Source organism: Martes martes (genome assembly GCF_963455335.1).
Source record: "Martes martes genome assembly, chromosome: 3".
NCBI classification, from domain to species: Eukaryota; Metazoa; Chordata; class Mammalia; order Carnivora; family Mustelidae; genus Martes; species Martes martes.
The window spans coordinates 86299997-86320092 of NC_137890.1; the positions used below are offsets into that span (position 1 = coordinate 86299997).

The 20096-nt window shown below is 48.8% G+C and overlaps 1 protein-coding gene across 4 annotated transcripts in view; it reads right to left on the reverse strand.

The window, feature by feature from the left end:
* Positions 1 to 20096, reverse strand: part of MYO7B (myosin VIIB) — a gene marked incomplete at its 5' end in the record, with an annotated part of 76987 nt that overhangs the window by 50228 nt on the left and 6663 nt on the right. For all 4 annotated transcript variants that reach the window (XM_080798531.1, XM_080798530.1, XM_080798528.1 and 1 more), the window contains 10 exons: positions 1328 to 1470; positions 1775 to 1894; positions 3074 to 3150; positions 5548 to 5701; positions 7310 to 7423; positions 8119 to 8261; positions 12003 to 12124; positions 15051 to 15235; positions 16752 to 16904; positions 18203 to 18316. In XM_080798531.1, the coding sequence (XP_080654657.1) occupies positions 1328 to 1470; positions 1775 to 1894; positions 3074 to 3150; positions 5548 to 5701; positions 7310 to 7423; positions 8119 to 8261; positions 12003 to 12124; positions 15051 to 15235; positions 16752 to 16904; positions 18203 to 18316 (1325 nt within the window). The remainder of the gene's footprint in view (positions 1 to 1327; positions 1471 to 1774; positions 1895 to 3073; positions 3151 to 5547; positions 5702 to 7309; positions 7424 to 8118; positions 8262 to 12002; positions 12125 to 15050; positions 15236 to 16751; positions 16905 to 18202; positions 18317 to 20096) is intronic.

A 20096-nucleotide genomic window follows, 5' to 3' on the forward strand; every position in this document is an offset into this window, starting at 1 on the left:
ACAGAGACACAGTACAAAGCCTCCCCGCAGCTCCCAGGGAGTGGCCTGGGTCACCGTAGCCTCCTTCCCATGGCTCTGTGAAGGCACCCACTTCTTCTGAGCCTTGGAGTGGTCTCACGTTTGCTACCACCCTCTTCTCCTTGCTCATTGCCCAGCTTGTTCTGTTCAACCCTTGGCTCTCACTTTCTTCCTCAGGATGGATTGCTCATTTATGCAAATCCTCATCATACCTGAGCCTGGTCGTTCAACACCTGTTAACCCAAGAGGTGAGGGGACAGGTCCACAGTGTCCCCCACTCCCAGCACGCTGCCTGGAGAGTGCTCAGTGGCCACCTGCAGGAGGGGACTGCAGCCCTGTAGCAAAGCCAGCTTGTGGCTCCTTCAAGGAGGGGCCCTGTATAAATGACCGCATCCCCCGCAACCAATTATTCGTCCACCTCCAAGCTGTCTAACGTGTGTGGTCTGTTCAGCTGTCCCTCTTGAGAACAGAAACCAATGATCTGAATGACACTTGAGTTTCTGTGCCTTAGAGCTGCCCTTGCACTGGGCTGAGTTCTGCCAGCCCTGCCCATCCCCCAGAGTCCAGTGAGCAGACCTTCACCCTGCCCCTCGAGATTTTTGGGGATTCTGCAATCCCAGAACGCTCCTGTTTACTTGTCCTGAGGTCCTTATTTTCCTGATCTGTCATCCCCCTGCCACTTGATAATGCCCCAGGGCATCACTTGTCCTCATTCAGCTCTACTACCTGACTCTCTTCAGCACCCTGTCCCCTCCCCTTCCCAGCCTTCATCACAGTCCCAGCTAGGCATCACTTTTTTGACCTGCCTCCTGCCTCTGGCTCTTGGGCTTCCTGTCTGGGGTGCTGGGACACTGGGATGCAGGATCAGAGGTGTCCTGCCTTGTCTTACCCTTGCCAAACTCCAAAGTCAGGGAGGGGCACACATCCCCTGCTTTCTGTCACTGCGTACTATAACAGTTCATCTAAAGATGCAGTTCACCCCAGCCTCACGTGATCATTCACTTTAGTTCATTAGGAGAGCAGATGGGTCGAAAGAGGTGATAAATGCTGGGGCTTCAGCCTCGTGCTTGGGGATGCTTGTAGCTCACTGTTGGGGGGGTGTCAGAGGGGTGCACAGACCATTTTACTGCAGGCACATTCAGGCCTGCAGAGCACACTCGCATCTGTGAGAAGGTGGGAGGGGTCCCTGCTCGTGGTCTCATGGCGGGGGCAGAAGGGGGCAGAATGTTTACCCTCTAGCTTGCTCAGTTAGAGAGGAGCTAAGCTGATCTCCCATTCTCTGAAAGCAGGTGAACTGAGATCTTCATACCTATTTTTCTGGAAATTTTCAAAGCCAAATATGTCCAGGAGGCCAATGGCTCTTTGTACATTTTTGGGGTCCTGGGCAGGTGGAGTGAAAATTGCAGTGTTGATCTTCTTGACAATCCACAGGAAGAGGTGCCCATAGATGCTCTGAGGAGACATGGGGTAAAGCCCATGGGCTTTGAAGCGTAAGAGGAATGCAGTCCCTCATCGCTAAGCTCACCTGCAAAGGCTGCATGCACGCGGATCTCATGGACCGACTGAGGGCACTATCCCTACTTTAAAGGCAAGAAACTGAAGGCCAGAGAGGCCAGGAAGCCCACCGTCACCAGACAGGTGACTGGCAGTGTCAAGACTTGCTCAGCCATCTCTGCTCTTTCCCACTCTCCCCCAGCAGGACAAGAGCTGTGTTCAACAGAGAGACATATGCGTCCCTTCTCCCACAACTCTGTACCTTGACAAAGGCATCCCTCCTGTCTGCAGCCTGGGTGATGTTCAGGGGCCTGGTGACAGACTCCCCTCGGATGATGATGGAATGCTTGATCAGACAGTCCCGGAGCGCCTGGTACTCCACCTGGAAAGGTGGGTGGGAACTTGCATCACAGTTAACAGGGCAGGGTCTGGCTCCGTGGCTAGGACCTACTTAGATCACGTCTTGTTCTCCCTTGTGACTGGACACTCTATGACTGAGGCCTGAGAGGGTGGGAGACTCCTGTGGGGCCATCCAGCAGGGTCAGGCCAGATGGAGGTTTGGGTCAGGGGTCCTAGGCAGGCCCTGTCTAAGCACCGGGGTGTCAGAATGTTCAGAAAGGATGCACAAGCTGAGCGGGTCCTGGGCATGCTGGCTGCTTGGTTTGCCAGCTCTATGCTGGTCTCCTGGGGACTGGGGAAGAGGCTGGTGCCATAAGCAGACCTGGGAAAACAATGGGCAGGGAGGGCTCTGAGGCCAGGCCATTGGCCTCTGGATATGCCCCAACTGAAGCTACTCCCGCTTGGAGACTGATGGCCTAAGGGAGCAAGAAGACTCTGGATGGGCATGTCCTTCTCACCAGGCACGAAACACTGAGCCAGCAAGAACCCAAAGAACCGTGAACCGAATAAAGAACACCAGCAGCAAAATGTGATTGCTTTGCTTGTTTGCTTCTGATGCTATCAATTCCCCACCAGAAACTGTCAATGGGGTGTGATATGGAGGACATTATAATGTCCCCAGGACAAAGATATTTCTCTATCCAGTGCTGCCATTCTTCCTCCAAGTCTAGGCTCCGTTTGGTCTCTGTAATAACCTGGAGGGCTATTGATATGAGCACATTCCACTTCACTTTCCCAGAATAGCACAACTCAGGTGGGGGCTTGTTGAAGGGAGGTAGAGAAGGGCCATGTGTAAGAGCCCCAGGCTATGTGGCCTTGGTGGGGGAGGGGAGCTTGGGGACTGGGTGGGGATGCTGAGTGAAGGCCACTGGAGAGCAGGGAGGACACAGGAATTGGGAAGAAATGTGTGTTAAAGCCAGGTTGATCATTTTGTTGCTTTGTTAAAGAGTAGCTCACACTGCTTCCCACCCTCCTTGCCACCCCCGGTGCCTACAGTGCCCAGATGGTTGTAGGGATTGAGCTGAGAGCTAGGGAGAGGGGTGGGAGGCAGGAGTGGGAATCTGGGAAGGGTTAATGACAATCAAGTGTTGGGGCGCTGTGAGCCCAGGCCTCTGGGACCCCTCACAGAAATGGAAGCTGGAAGTCACAATGGCCGGGCTACCTCCAGTAACTTCAGCACAGTGGGAAAGGCAGGTGTGTCCATCACGTCAGAGGAATCCAGGTTCTCGAAGACTGCAGCTGGGGAGAGAAGCAGTGACCCTGAGTGGGAAAGAGGCCTGAAGTGATGGGACAGGGGCCCCAGGAGCGCCTGAGCCTTGGGGAGCCCCAGATCCAGCTATTATGGGCACTTGTCCCTGGGTGGGAGGCACTGCCTCTCCCAGACCTTCTCTTGGGCAGGCAATGTCCCTGGGGATTACCAGCCCCTTAGCAGTGAAGGAGTGTAACAGACTGCTTCCCCTCTGCTCAGCGAGATCATGGCATTCCTTCAGTCAGTCCAGTAAGCGGTCATCAACAGAGCACAACTATAAGCCAGGCCCAGCCCTACTGCAAGAGTCTCCTGACTGGTCTCCCCATTTCAGTCCCCATCTTCCAGGATCCTCCACCTCAGGTCTACCAGGCCTCAGGAGAGAGAAAGTGTTGTTTCTGTATATATAGTTTTTCTTTTTCAAACTTGAAAAAATTATAAAATAAAGCATATAGATAAAAAAAAGTATATAGAACCCAAAGACATGTTATAATAAAACAATGATTCCGTGAGTATGTAATAATGAAACTACTATTACAGCCAAGATACGGAGCCTGGCCCACACTAAAGCCCTCACGGTCCTTTCCTGCTAAGACCGTGTTCCTCCCTACTCACTCATGGAAACCACTTCCTTCATTTCCATTATTCTTTTACTACCAAATATTGATCCTGAAACAGCATTTAATTTCAGCTGTTTCTAAATTTTGTGTTAAGGGAGATCTAATTGAATGTCTGATCTACAAGATCTGCATTTTTGGTGCCCGGTTTTACCCTCAACACCACATTCCTAATACTCTTCCATGTTCCGATGCCCTGTGTGCATGTCAGTGCCCACCTGTCACCCACAGAAGTGCCCGGTTCAGTTGGTAGGTGCTGTGGGTACAGCAACAAACAGAAACAACTCACCTGGAGGAGATTTCCTGATGTGATGTGAGAAAGGGGTCCACATTTATGGACCAGTTTACTGAAAAATCTGTCCTTTCCTCACTGCTCCGTGAACTGGTGTCCTTCATGAATTCTAGAATCAGCCATAGTTCCTTCCAGTATTGCCTTTGCCCCATCCTTTCTCTCTTTGCCTTTAGTATGTCAATAAAGGTATGCTGCTGCTTCTCACTTGTCCTCCACATCTCCTACTCTCTTACACATTTTCCACCCTTCTGTGGAAAAGTCCTGACTTTTCCTCCATTTACACATTCCCTCTCCATGTGTATAAAACTGGCTGTTTGGGGCACCTGGGTGGCTCAGTCAGTTAAGCATCTGCCTTTGGCTCAGGTCATGATCTCAGGGTCCTGGGATCCAGCCCCACATCAGGCTCCCTGCTCAGTGAGGAGTCTGCTTCTCCTTCTCCCCCAGTTTGTGCTCACTCTTTCTCTATCTCTAATAAATAAATAAAAATTTAAAAAACTTGGGGCGCCTGGGTGGCTCATTGGGTTAAGCCTCTGCCTTCGGCTCAGGTCATGATCCCAGGGTCCTGGGATCAAGCCCCACATCGGGCTCTCTGCTCAGTCCTCCTCTCTCTCTGCCCACCTCTCTGCCTACTTGTCACCTCTGTCTGTCAAATAAATAAATAAAGTCTTTTAAAAAAAATTTAAAAAGTGGCTGTTAAAATCATCCATTGAGTTTTTCTTTTTTTTTTTTTTGATTTTAGAATTTCTATGTGGCTCCTTTAAAAATCTATAATGTCATGTTTTCTGTTTCCAGTTTCCTGTCTAAATCTTCAAGCTTAGCTTTTTATTTCCTTGAACATAGCCAAGTGTAGATGTCGTTTGTGTCCAATAATAACAATTTGTAACAATAATAACAATAAAAATAACAACGTCTGAAATCTTTGTGGCTCTATTTCAATTGTCTATTATTTATGATGGCTCTTGCTCAGGATGTCTTATTTCCTTGTTCCTACTTACCTTTGGCTGCATGTTGGATGCTGAATTTGAAAAACTGTCCAAAGGAATAATGTATAATCTAGATTGGTGCTATTTTCCTCCAGAGAGGAACTTCCGTCAGATGCTTGGAGGCACTAATAGTCCAGAACACCCTGATGCCCAGACCACCTGGATGCTTACAAGTGGGTTTGCAACTTCATGCATGGCTTTGTTTACTCTGGTTCACGTTACCCTAAGGGGGTAGCCCTTTAGGGTCCTAACTAAACCTGGGGGATGATCAGAGTTTTCATCTCTGGAGTGCCTTAAGCTTTGACATCTTCCCTCTAATCCTGTGAGAACTCCAAAATCATAACTATAATTTTCAGTGCATTTTCCAGGACAGGGTTAGACCATGTGATCTTGGCAGGCTCTTGAGCTGAGAACTCCCAGAGATTTCTTCCTCCTCCTGTCCCAGTCCCCCCTACTCTTCCTCCTCAGGGGGCACAGTTTGGGTGGAAACAGCATTACCCATAAACTCCACGTTGCCTAGGTGGAGGATGGCTGCCAGCAACTTGCTGAGGTCCCAATTCTCAGAGTCGGAGAACATGAGGATCTTCATGGCAGAGCGGACGTGGGCGTAGTCCTTGGCATCATCGAGGCCCTCACAGGAGGTGCAGTTTCCCTGTAAGACTGGGCACTTCAGCATTCTGGGGATCACCCCCCACCCCACCTCCTCCATCATAGGGCTAGCAGGGCAGAGACATGTCAGGGACTCAGCCAAGGGCCCCTAATAACTTCATAGGCTCCAGGTAGACTCTGAGAGGCCTCCTGGAGGCCCCAGCTCCGAAAATACATGAAAGTACTTCCACAGGTGGAATCATGCTGACATAGACACAGTATGCCCGGGTTTTGCAGCCAGCACGGGCATCATTCAGCTTCTCTCAGCCTCCATTTGTCACCCATCCCCAGTAATGCCTGCCTTACCCTCTCTGTGAGTTCTTTCCTTTCATGAGCACCCTCCAAGTCTCCTGGGTGACAGGCCCTGTGCTACTTGCTGGGAATTCCATACACGGAGAGACCTGACCCTGCTTGGGGTGCTGTGCATCCAAGAAGGGAGGCAGGAAGCAAAGGAAGGTGTCATATGCTCTGACAGGTGCTGAGACCAAAGGGGGCCAGGACCAGCCCTACTGGGAAGTGGGGAAAAGCTTCCTGGAGGTGGCACATGAAAGGGCTCCACAGCAGCACAGGGAGAGGGTGATCTAGGCAATGGACAGCTGGAGCTGGGTTGTGAGGTGGAGACACGGACAGAGTTTGCCAGGAAGCTGGGGTCACAGTGGAAGGGGAGAGGTGGAGGGATGATGGGATCCGGAGGCAGTTGGAAACCATGCCACGAAGCCACAGGGAGCCCCTACACAACTGTACTCCAAGACATGACCTGTCAGACTTGAGCTGTGGAAGGTAGGCAGAATGGGTGCTGGGTTAGGGGTCAAGTCTGACGACAGGGAGGATGCAGGAGGAAACTACCACCATGATCCCGGCAAGTAACAAGGAAGGCCTCCATACGGGGTACGCAGGAGAGATTCCATCTCCTTTTACACAATCTTGAGCTGGATGGCCTCTCGCATCGCACTGTTCCAGGCGTGGGGATGCAGCCCAGAGGAAGAGCAAGGTCCCTGCTTTGCTAGAGCTCAAGATGTACAGGCACCTACAAGGATGGGCAACTAGAATGAAACCGAGGAAGGAGAAGCGTGGCTAAGACTCTCCATCACCTACCGGAACGTCTGTCTGCTGCAACCAGAGAAAGCTGAGGTTTGTCGGGAAGGATTTTGCGTTCAGAAGAAAATAAGGAAGCACATGGACAAGGGTAAGTCTCTGAAAGTCATACGAACAGAAGAGTGGAGTGGAAGATGGAAAAGGGGAACCCTCAATTCCTGCCTCAGGGCTTTTCTGGGGCTGTAGACCACCGCTGCAGCAGGACCCAGCCTTCCTCTCCTTTCTCCTTTTGCTATTGAGAGATGCAGCGTGGGAGCAGGTAGAGGCTGAGCAGGCCGGTGCAGAGCCGAGAGCTGGAGGGAGGAGGCGGCCCCGGAAGGGTAAGGGCGGGGGCGGGGCCAGGCAGTGAGGGGCAGAGAAGGCAGGACAAGGAAGGCGGGGGCGGGGCGAAGAGAGGTGGACCTGAGGGAGACGGGGTGGGAAGGGCAGGGGCGGGGCGGGGAGAGGTGGACCTGAAAGAGGAGGGGCGGGGAGGACAGGGGCGCGGAGGACAGGGGCGGGGTGGCGAGGGCCTCACCATAGTAAGGTAGTGGTACTCGGAGGGCGTCCCCAGGCTCAGCAGCTGCTTCTCCTCTGCGCTCATACCCATGAGCATGGAGTAGAAGATGTGGTAGTTCCGCTCCTCTGGGGCCTGGTGGGAGGGTGTTCCAGAAAGCCTGGTAAACACTCCCCTAAGGCTGCCAGGCTTCAGAACTGCCTCCCGCCTCCAGCCTTGTCCCAGCTTCTGCTCCGAGGTCCGTCAACCAGATGTGGCTCTGGCATTGACCCAACGGTCGTTCGGTTCTGTCGATGTCCTCATTCTGGTCCTCCAAGGCTAGCTCATGCCCACAGCCCTGTGCTAGAGGCCACCCACCATGCGCAGCAAACACATGGCTCCCAGGATTTTCCCTGCATCTCCACTGCTCTTCCCAACTCTGAGGACATCTTGCCTAAAGTTGTAAGCTGGGAGCGAAGCCAGGATCCATTTCCTTAGCTGGTGGCTGGCCTGGCCTTAAAATTAATTCTGGTAAAGGTGGGTAGTAAGCACCAAATGATGTAGAACATGATATGGATGGAAAATTCAAAACAGAAAATGCTATCATTTCTTTTTCTTGAATACTGGGAAAGGACCATCATTATCCCATTCTAGGGGTCCTTGGCCCATCTCAGGGTGAGGCCAGGGTTCAGTGGCAGCAAACTAAGACCAATGAAGGTGTGGGGAGGTCCTTGGGGAGGCATGAGAGTGATGGAAGGGAACCTCTCTTGGAAGCCTTCTCATTCCCTGGCTCCTGGTCCTGGGGTGGGTGGAGGTTTCCCCAGGACCAGTGCCACAGACGGAGGCCTTACCTGCCGGCAGACCCGGGACTTCTCCAGGAGAAATTGCTCGATGCGTGCACCCTCGATCACTCCACTGGAGTTGAAGTGGATGTCAATATACTTCCCAAAGCGGCTTGAGTTATCATTTCGGATTGTCTTGGCATTTCCAAAGGCTGAGGGCCAGAGGGTGATGCCCATGATGGGAGCAGAGAGGAGAGAATTTACTTTGAGTGGGATCATCTGGGAAGGCTTCTGAGAGGAGGTGGCTGAGCCCAGAGTTGAAGGATAGGTAGCATTGCACTAGAAAGTGGTGGCAGGTTGCTGGGGGGAGGGGGGACGGGAGAGGGTGGTGGGGATATGGACATTGGGGAGGGTATAGGCTATGATGAGTGCTGTGAAAGGTGTAAACCTGGAGATTCACAGACCTGTACCCCTGGGGATAAAAATACATTATATGTTTATTAAAATAAATAAATTAATTAATTTTAAAAAAAAGTGGTGGCAGCCAAGAGTATGCTAAGAGGAAGACAAAGTACAAGTAAAGGCACAGATGCCAGTAAGCATGGGGTGTATTTGCAGAGGGGCAAGTTTGGTTGGAGCATAAAATGCAGGAGGAAAGCAGTGGAAGATAGACAGAACTAGTTAATAGCACAGAACCTTGAATGCCAGGCTAAGAAGTTTGGAATTAGTCTGTGGGTGATGGGGGAGTCAGGAAAGCTTCTGAGGGAGTGTGGGAACAGATTTGTATTTTAGAAAGGTCGCTTAGGCTGAAGCGGGGGCTGGGTTGGAGAGGGGAAGCTTACAGGGAGAGTAGCAACAGCTGGCAGGGACCAGGCTCAGAGGAGGTCAGACCAGAAGACTTTTGGATTGCAACATGATCCAAAGTACATTTCATAGAGCTGTTTCTGCAAGCTTCTCTGATTCGACCCACAATAAGAAAGATCCTTTGCGTTGTGTCTTAGTGCACACCCCCCCCCAACCTGTACACATTAATAAATGGAAATATTCAGTACTGGTTCTGACCAAGAGCAATGCCCTGGGGTATTTTCTATTCTATGCAATTTAATTTGTCCTAAAAGACTGATTTCATGACCCATTGGTGGGTTGGGATGCAGGTTGACAATACCACCATACAACATACCACATACATAGTCCTAGGAGAAAAGGAAAAGGGTTCTTTGGTCTCTGCCTTGAGGAATCCTGACAGACAGCAGAGGCTCCTATAGAGGCTACCTATGCTTGGGAAACCTACTTCACGTTGTTGAACCCAGTGGCAGATCTCTCATCAAGAAAGAGCCAAGTAGGTTCCTTTTGGTAGATATTGGCAAGCCGATTTTAAAATGTATATGGAAAGGTAAAACACCTACAATGGCCAAGTTTGAAAAGGAAAAGCAAAATTGGAGGTTGTGGGCTACCTGATTGAAAAACTGACTAAGCTATGGAACTAAGCTACAGAAATCAAGACAGTGTGGCACTGGCAAAAGGGTCTGAGAGAGCAACAGAATGGAATAGAGAATCCAGAAACAGACCTACACAAGTATGGTCAACTGATTTTAGACAAAGGTGCAAAGGCCACTTAATGGAGAAAGAATAGTCTTTTTGACAATAGGGGATGAAATTATTATGAAAGAAAAGAAGAAAAGAAAGGGAAGGGAAAAAATTGGAAAAAAGCAGAAACTCGACTTATACCTTGTACCATAAAAAAAAAACAAAACCAACAACACAAAATAGATCATGGACCTAAATGTAAAAGCTAAAACTGTACCACATCTAGAAGAAAACATGAAATCTCTGGATTAGGCAAAGATTTCTTTCTTTTTCTTTTTCTTTCTTTCTTTTTTTTTTTGTGGGGGGAGGGGGCAAAGGGTAAGGGGAGAGAGAATTTAGCAGAGCTGGACACAGGGCTCAGTCTCATGACCCTGAGATCATGACCTGAGTCAAAATCAAGAGTCGAACTCTTAACCAATTGAACCACCCAGGTGCCACAAAGATTTCTTAAATATGACCCCAAAAGCACGATCGATAAGAGAAACAAAGATAAATTGAACTTTATGGAAACAAAAAACTTCTGGTCTATAAAAGACACTGTTAGAAGAATGAAGGGGCAAACTACAGACTGGGACAAGATATTTGCAAAACACATGAGAGGCTTGTATCCAGAAGATATAAAGAACTCACAAGTCATTAATAAGGAAACAACTCAATTTAAAAATGGGTAAAAGGTTTGAATAGATACAGAGAAGATACACAGATAGGAAATAAGCTCATGAAAAGATGCCATTAGTCATTAAGGAAATTTGAATTAAAATTATAGTGAGACACCAGTCCGTGCCTACTGGAGTAGCAAGCAACCACCATCACAGACCCACATGCTGGCGACAATGTGGAGCAACCAGGACTCTCCTTTTTTGCTGCTGGGAGTGCAAGATGGTACAGCCACTTCGGTAGACACTCTGGCAGTTTGTGACAAAGGTAAATGTCTCACCATCTGACTCAACAGTTTCACACCTACATGTTTATTCAGAAGAACAACGTATGTTCACACTGTAACCTGTATGCAACTGTCTGTAAAGCTTTATTCATTATCACTAAAACCTATAAACAACCTGGGTGCCCTTCAGCTATTATTGATGCAGAAAACAACATGAAAAATCCCAGATGCATTATGCTAACAAAAGTAGCCAGACCCAAAAGATGGCAAACCATATGATTTCATTTATATAACCTTCTGGAAAAGATAAAACTACAACTGACCCTCGAACAATATGGGGGGTAGGGATGCTAACTCCTCATATAGTCGAAAATCTGTGTATAACTTTTGACTTCCCAGAACTTAACTACCAATAGACTACTGTTGGCCAGAAGCCTTACTGATAACATAGTCAATTAATACATTTTTAATGTTATATGTATCATATACTGTACTCTCACAATAAAGTAAGCTAGAGAAAAGAAAATATTATTAATAAAATCACAAGGAAGAGAAAATGTATTTATAATACTGTGTCCACATGTAAGTGACCTGCACAATTCAAACCCTCATTGTTCAGGGGTTGGCTGTATTAGGGGAAAGAAAGATAAACCGGTGGTTGCCAAAGGTTGGGGTTGGGAAGAGAGTTGACTACAAAGAGGCATGAAGGAAGTTTGGGGGTGATAGAACATTCCATACATGACTAAGACGGAACTAAAACTATGACCATGAGTTTGTCAAAACTCATACTGTACATCAAAAAATGTGAACTTTCACTGTACATAAAACACACCTGTGTTATAAAGAAACAGAGAAAATGCATTGACCGTGGCTGGTCACTAGAGAATCCAAGTCACTCATTTCTGGTCTGCCCCCATCAGAGACTGAGCGAGGAGGCTTAGGGCCTGCTATTGCACCCAGTGCAGGCCTCCTCTAATGGGCACTTTGCTCTGAGCTCCCCCTCAGACCCTGGCAGATCTGCACACAGCTTGAAACCTCACCCTGCCCATTCCACTCTCCCCTTTCCTGTGTGTCCCGCAGGCTTCCCAGTAGGGATGCTTTTCCTGCCTGTTCCTGCTACTTCCCCCTTGGTCTTGCTCAAGGATCCCCCTCAGCCAACCTTTTGCAGTCTTAACACCAGCTTGGAGATGGCCCCCCAGGTGACCCAAGTGGACACACTCAGCATTTCCCAAACCAACTTCATCTCAGAGTCCTTATTTAAAAGGAATACTTGTTTTGATCCTGTGGAAAACACACTTAGTGAAAGCTTGTGATTCCCAGGAGCCCCCACACTACCATTTGCCACGTGCTCATTTTTCCTGTCCTGAGGGATCCTGTGAAGTCACAGAAAGGGACTGTCCCTCCCCATGGGCGCTCCTGGCAGGAAGTGCCAGGAAGCCCACAGGGCCGGGGAGAAAGGCCAGTCCTAAGGGTGACCACTCACCTTCCAGGATGGGATTGGCCTCCAGGACCTGCTGCTCAATCCACGAATGCTGGCCGCTGACAGTGGCCAGGAACTGCAGGATGAGCTTGGTGGTCTCTGTTTTCCCTGCCCCAGACTCACCACTGCAAAGAGGGCACTCAAGATGTCAGTCAATAAAGCAGCCATTTCTTCAATACCCTCAACTCTTCTGCAAATCCACCGCAGGCCCACTTTCAGGTCTGAACAGGGATACCCCCTCCCTGTGCACAAGTCCTGCCACATTTCCCCTGTGGGTCTCAGCTGTCTACTTTGTATCAGTTATTGGTGTGTTCATCTTTTCTGCCCTGCCTTGGATGCGAGACCCTGGAGCATGGTTGTATCTGGTTTATTCCAGTGTCACTGGCCCAGTGCTCAGTAACAACAGTTGAATGAACAGGACCAGATGATGCAATATTTTGATGTAACATCCTCTCTGTGAGCTGGCCAGAGGGGAGACTGCATCATTCACAATTACCCTGCCTTTAGCCTAAGAAAATGATCCCCAAATCAGAAAAAGCTTTTTCCACAAAGCTTTGTGCTCATTAAAACATTTTTTATTGATCATTATAATTGCAGGTATCAGGGGCACCTGGCTGGCTCTGTTGGTGTGGTGTGCGACTCAGGGTATAGGTTTGAGCCCCACGTTGGGTGTAGAGATTACGTTTAAAAAAAGTCTTAAAAACAACCAACAGCTGTGGAAAATCAGAAGTAACACAAAGGGGGAGATTTGTTATGTTCCTTTGGTTCAGAGAACATTATGCAACCATTAGAACCAAACCTATACAGAGCCTTCAATGAGGTGGACAATGTTTATTAAGTACATAAAGTGGAAAAAGTCCCTACTATTTAGTATAATTTTAACTAAGTGGATAGGGGAATCCTTTTCTTCCCAAAGTATCTGGAAATTTTTTTCTGAGAATATTTTTCTGAAATTTTGCAATTTTTCATAGTGAAGCTATATTAAGTTCATAATGGTGACACATGAAAACTAGTTTTTAAAAGTTTCTTAGGGAGTTTAACAAAATTAAAAATATACTTGTGTCTGGCATATTGCACACACTCAAGTTTGTAGTGATTACTATTACTATTATTGAGGTTTGCATGTCACTTTTGGGTAAATTATTTTTCATTATGGAAAATGTCAAACATTACAAATGGAGGCTCAATAGTGTCTTGTTAATAAAAGCAATTCTTGTCACCTGGTTGGGAATGCAGACTCCTAGGCCCACCTGGCTCTGCTCAGTCAGAATATGCATTTTCACAAGATCCCCAGGAAATATCTGCACCTTACGGTTTGCATTACGAACTCCCACAGTCCCATCCCAGCTTCAACTGCTGGCCCATTTTGTTTCCCATCCTGTACTATTTTGAAGCAAATCCAGAACAAATATTGTTTCATCTGAAAGTATTCTTTTAAAGAAAAGTTTTGATCAAATATGCTCACAATTACTATGCCAGCCAAGACAGTCCAGTCAACAAACCTCTGCCACCTGCCATGAACATGAATTCCCCAAACAACCCTCCAAGGTAGAGAGACAGGATATGTGGGCAGAGCAGGGGTGACTTGCTTGTGGCCTTTCTTATGGCCTTGGGGGAGGTGAGGGCAGGAAGAGAAGGCAGTTTGATTCAGAATGATCTTCTGCTCATGCAAAAAGCCACAGATCAGGTTGCTCTGCCCTCTTCTTGAGGCACTGATGTCATGGAGGTGAAAGCTGGCCCAGTGAACTTCCAGGCCAGCCTGGGGGCCAGCTCTGCTCAGGAGGCCTCCTGTGGTGAGGCTGGTCCTCCCAGTCCTGGGAGGCATGGGAGTGGGAACACATGGAACAGACAGGGAGAGCCTGGGAGGGAAACAGAGCACCAGCCCTCCTTGGCACATTATTCCGTTCACTTCCTGAGAAGTGGAAATCACCCCAGGACACCTCTCTGTCTTCTTTCCAGTGCCCCGCATTTGAATTCCCTACTTAACAGTTGTGTGTCTCTGGGAAAGGATCTCAGCCTCCCTGGTGCTAAGTCCCACCTCCTGCTCCAACAGTAGAAAAGGAATACGAGTATCTACTTCAGAGGGTTGCTGAGAGCAGTGATCATCAATGCTACAGCACTTCATTTTGGTCTCTGTGCCAACATCGCATTCAGAGAGGCCATGCTTCATCTGCCCTCCACCTAGAGCAGCAGCCCCATCACTGTCTTTTCTCTTTCCCTATAGTGCTTTTCTTCAAAGCTTTCATTACCTGCCTTTAAAAATTGTCTTATTTATTGCCTGTGTGTCTCCCGTTTAGAATGTAAGCTCCATGAGGCGGGAATTTTAGTCCCTTTCATTTGCTGCTGACTCCACACAGTAGTACAATGCAGGGCATACAACTGGAGCACAGTGGAGCCTCGAATGAATGAATGAATGAATGAAGTCTCCTATATCTCCAAGCAATGTGCCCTGGAGGCAAATTCTCCCTCCTCCTTCCTTTCCCTTTCTCCCTCCCTTCCTTCCACACCAGGAGGGCCTGTGCAGGAAGCAGGGAGGCCAGACCAAGCAGAGGGTCTTTGAAGCAGGGTCAGGACCTGGACTGGAGGAGGACATGTCCCTCCTGGGCCTCAGCAACCTGAGAGCTGGCCGCTGGAGCTGTTGCTACTGTCCTCATCTGAGGCCTGCCCAGAGATTTTTTTTTTTTTTTTTTTGAGTGAGACCTCATCTCTTTGACCTTTGAGCCCCCAAGCCTCTGTCCCATTAAATGTGCCCATCCCATTTTTTCTTCCTTGTCTCAGGAAATATTCACTGAAAGCTGGGCAATCAGGCTCTGCTCATACAGTGGAAGAACAGGTTCTGCAGGATGGAAGACTTGGAGGGACTTGTCAGGGTGGAAGGGCAGTAGGGGCAGGTGCAGGTGAGCTAGGGTGTTTGCAGTTGAATGGGAGCCCCTAAATCAAACAGGCTTTGTAGGCATGCTGGATGGGAGGGGTTTAGGGAGAGGAGGGGCTCCCTGCCTTACTGGACGGTCAGAGATCCCCACCAGGAATGCAGGGAGTCCTGAGCCCCACCTGATGATGCAGCACTGGTCTCTTTTGTTCCTCTTCAGGTTGAAGTAGCAGTTGTTGGCAATGGCAAAGACGTGTGGCGGGAGTTCGCCCATGTGGTGGCTGTAATAGAGCTGCACCTGCTCCACGGTGTAGAGGGGCAGCACCTGGAACGGGTTCACGGCCACCAGGATGGAGCCTGTGTAGGTCTGGGGAAGGGAGCAGATGGTTAGTGCCCTCTGCTCTGAAGGCCAACACTGCCCGGTCCTGACCTCGGCCTTGGGCGCCCCCACTGAGGTCTACCAGGCCTGACAGAGTCTAGCAGAGAAGTGGGGTCTGATTCTGGACCAGGGAGACAAGACACACAGCTGCTCGGATCCTCCCTTCAGGAAGACAGGGGTGTTCACTATGAATGGGAGCTGGGGAGGGGGTGGGTGAATGCTTTCACAGAAAGATTAAGTGCGGTGCTCTATGTTAAATGTTTAACATTCTGTCCGGTATTTAGAATAATAAAATGCTCAATAAAAATTGGCTGAATTTATGACATGAGATTTCACCAGCCTCCCACAGGGGCCTCCTCTGTGGGGCTGGCCAGCAACGGTAGCCCCCACTGATCCCTCCTAGGATCACCACCCCCCTCCCCGCCCCGGTCAGGACCACCTGCTCACCCAGAGCTCCCAGGATGTCTGACTGTCCCTCTGGGAGCAGGACAGGGATAGCCACATCATCAAGTCACCTGATTACCCACATCCTAGTTTTTATTTTAGGAACAGAGAGTTCAATCTCTCCGACTCCAAGGACTGTGGCAACCAGATAAAAGAATGCAAGCATAAGCTCTTTGGAAAGGATAAAGGGTAAGCTCATTTTAGCTTATTGGCGTTATCATTCCCCGGAGCTCTGACTCACATTCAGCCGGAGTGGACTCAGCATGCTCTGTCCCCTCTCTCCTGCAGGGCCTCCTCAGTCTCCTGGCTAGCCCTCCCCTTTATTTGGGGCCCACTGCTCATTCTCCCACTCCTCTTAGCATTCTAGAAAGTCTCCTCAGAGCCATCCCAGCCCCCTCTCACCAGGAGAGGGCCAGGCAGTGACTTCCTGGGCCACACCCTGTTAGGGCAGGGCTGGAGTCAGTTCTGAATGTTGGCTCTACTGGGAAAATCTGCATTGGAACAGGGATGCGCGGCTTAGGGCTGGGGTGAGCCTCCCATCCACTGCCAGGCTTTGGGAGAAGGACCCACATCTACCCACATGGCCCTCCTGGCCATCCCAGGACTCGTTTCATAGGGGGACAGAGGTCTTCTGCCTGGTGACTCTGTCTCTGCCACATGTATAGGAAGGGTCCAGGCAGACGATGTCTAATCCCATGGCCTCTGGTCCATTTGGCTATCAGAGCAGGCCTTCCACTGAGCCACAGCACTAACTGAGCACCTACTGTGTGCCAGGCACTGTGCTGGCATGCTACATGTCAGTTTTCTGAGACCTCAAAGGTGGTATTATCACTCTACTTGTTTTGGATTGGGGAGCAGAGATGAAGAAGCGTTAAATTCCTCGACTACCTCAGGCAGTGAGGGCACAGGGTGTGGGGACTGAACCAGGTATGCCTGGCTCCAAACCCACAGTGCCAGTTTTTTGTTTGTTTGTTTGTTTGTTTTTGTTTTTTTATGCAGCCAAGAGGTCAGTGCCTGTGGACCGAGTCCCCTGGGTAGGGGGTGGAAATGGGGGACTCACGTAGATCTTGTGCTGCTGATAGCGGATCAGGAGGTTGTGCACCATGCCTGCCTCATTCAGGTCCCCCAGGCGGATCATGTCATCCACGCCTTGCACAGAGATGGGGTGCATGGGGCTGAGGGTGTCAAGGTCCTCTGCTCGGATCCAGTGTTCCTGGAACAAAGGACACAGACTCCCCTGAGGGACAGCCAACCCATAGCTCCTCTTCTCCAAGTTCCCAACAGATCTGCTGACCTGGTGGCTTGATTAGTCTCTGGTTGAGGTCCAGGGAAACCTAAGGCAGGATCAGGGTAGATTGTGGTCGGAGAAAGAATGTGTGCAGAGCCAGGAGTCAGTGTGTAGCTGGGACTAATTTCTTTTTTTTTTTTTAAAGATTTTATTTATTTATTTGACAGAGAGAGATCACAAGCAGGCAGAGAGAGAGGAAGGGAAGCAGGCTCCCCACCGAGCAGAGAGCCCGATTCAGGGCTCGATCCCAGGACCCTGGGATCATGACCTGAGCCGAAGGCAGAGGCTTTAACCCACTGAGCCACCCAGGCGCCCCTGGGACTAATTTCAGACCAGGGTCAGAGGAGCTGACTTCAGAAGTCAGATTTGGCTGTGATTAGGATCAGGGACAGTTTGCAGCTGGGGGCCTCACAGATTGTTGGAATGAATAAGATCATGCAAGTAAAAGTGCTTTTTAAACTATAAAACATAGAAATTTTGCAAATAGAAAATATTATTGTTCATCTTTTACTGTCTCCCGTAATATGGAGCTCACAGATCACAGATTAGAATCTTCTCCCTGGAGGCCAAATTTCCACATGCCCCGTGCTGTAGCACCTCAGCAAAGAGGTTCCCCCAATGAGACTGAAGGGATCAGCTGGACCCCTCACCCTGCATGCCCTTCCCCAGGGCACCATGCTTGGCCAAGCTTGCTCCCCCATCCCCCAGTTGGCTGAGCTGCAACCCCGCAGGTCACCCCAGCTTCCCACTTTTCTCTCACTTGAGCTATTTTGTTCAGGATAAACTGAATCTCATCCCCTTCCTCCTTGCATTTTGGGGGCCCTCTTCTCCATGTTCCTTTCTCAAATACCTTTCCATCTCTCTTTTTTATCCTTCCAGCTCACCCTCCTTTACTTTGCAAACCAGCTTTCTGCTGCCTTCTCCTCTCTGCCACAGACCCTTCCCCACTTCACTCCTTCCTGCTCCCCTAATTGGCCTAATTTTTTAACTATCAACTTGCTCCCTGCTCTTTGACTATAGAAACACTCCCCAAGACAGACATGTGATGTTTACCATGACAGGACCCCACCATGGTCTCTTCTGCCAGGTAGTTTCCCCTCACTTGGGCTCTGGAACCCCTAATGTTGGGGAGCAGCACAAGAAGAGGAGAGGGTCTCAGGGCCCTGGAGGGATGGGGAGGTGAGGATGGGCCCTGAGCTCCTGGATAGCTTGGCCACACTGACCTTGCCCTCATCATCTTCAAGCAAGATCTTGCCAGGCTTTGTTTCTTTGACAATGCACCCGATGGCCACGCTGCTCTTGTTGGCAGAGAGGGGGTTCAGCCACACATGGTCACCCTGGAGAGCAGAGAGAAGAAAATGGTCAGATACTTGTTCCTGATTCTCCTTCCTGCTCAAGATATACACTCTCCAGGGGGCTGTCCCTTCCAACCAGGAACCCCCAAGGTGGCTGGGGTGCACTCTCTCCCCTGCCCCTTCCTTCTGCTCCTCCTCCTCTTTCCTTCTCCTTCTTCTTCTCCCTTCCCTCCTTCCCTGCCCTCACTTGCTCTTGCCAGGATGGTAGTGGGAGGTGGGAGGTAGCAGTGGAAGATTCCCTGGCCTAGCTTGGTTCTAGGAAACAGACAAGCCATATTTGCAGAAAAAAAAGTTGCACTGTGAGGTGGAAAAAGTCTTTGCCCTATGAATAGCCCTATACCACCCAAACCCTTTGGGTGGAGAGAAGCAAAGATTAAACCCTCACTAGGTTTCTGCTAGCCTGCAGCATGGCATTGACCCACATGAACTTCCTTCTGACCCGAGAAAGCTCACCCCATTCAAAGAGGAGTAATCTGAAAGGAATCAGCGCAGGTCTATGTACAAAGATACTGAAATCCAAAAGGAGGAAAGGAGAAGGTGAATTATACTCACCAGGGAAAAACCAACCAACCAACCAATCAACCAACCAACCAATCAACCAACCAACCAACCAACCAACCAACAAAACTGCCATACAACAGTAGAAAGTTGTGGCCAAGTATTTCCCCATGGTTTCCAAAATCTTATTGAAGGATATAAAGGATTATATCCTTATTGAAAGGATATAAAGGATGCCTGGGTGGCTCAGTTGTTTCAGCAACCGCCTTCGGCTCAGGTCATGATCCCAGAGTCCTGGGATCAAGTCCCGAATCGGGATCCCAGCTCCATGGGGAGTCTGCTTCTCCCTCTGACCTTCTCCCCTATCATGCTTTCTCTCTCACTCTCTCTCTCTCAAATAAATAAATAAAATCTTAAAAAAAAAAAGAGTAGAGCAGCAGCAAAAGTTCAGAAATTAGATGCTGAGACAACTGAAAAGGATGAGACATGAATTGACAAAGCTGGAGAAAGAAATGGAAGAAAAGAGAAAAACATGGACCAGAAACAAAAGCAGAATCAGAAACAGCGGGAAAACAAGCACTGCTAAAAGCACAGGGAAGATCTCTGATGATAAGAGGAGAGAGTAAGCAGAGTGACACAGAAATGTTTAAAGCAGGTATTAGGAAGAGAAAGATAAATATGGAAGATTGACAAAAATACACATAAGTGCACAAAAAAGGTAACTAGAAATAAAACCCAGGAAGATTATTTAAAGATATAATTTAAAATAACTTTCCAGAAATTAAGGAAGACTTGCATCTGTGGATTGAAAGCACACTGGGTCCCAGGAAATAATGACAAAGAAAAATCAACTCTAGAACATAGACTAGTAAAGGTTATTGAACTAAAAAATAAAAAAATAAAAATTGGGGGGGTGTAGGCAGACAAAAAGATAAGTTCACTTATAAGGAGAAACTTCAGGACAAAGTCAAATCCTATATGAGGGCTGAACCACTCCTACAAAGATCTCAAGAAAAGAACAACCCACCTATTAGGATGACCACTATCAAAACAGCAGAAAACAACAAGTGTTAGGGAGGGTGCAGAAACAATGGAACTGTTATACGCTATTGGTAGGATTGTAAACCGGTGTAGCCACTGGGGAAAACAATATGGAGTTTCCTCAAAAAATTAAAACTCTAACTACCCTATGACCCAGCAATCCCACTTCTGAGTATATACCCAAAGAAATTCAAAGAAAGATCTTGAAGACATATTTGTAGTC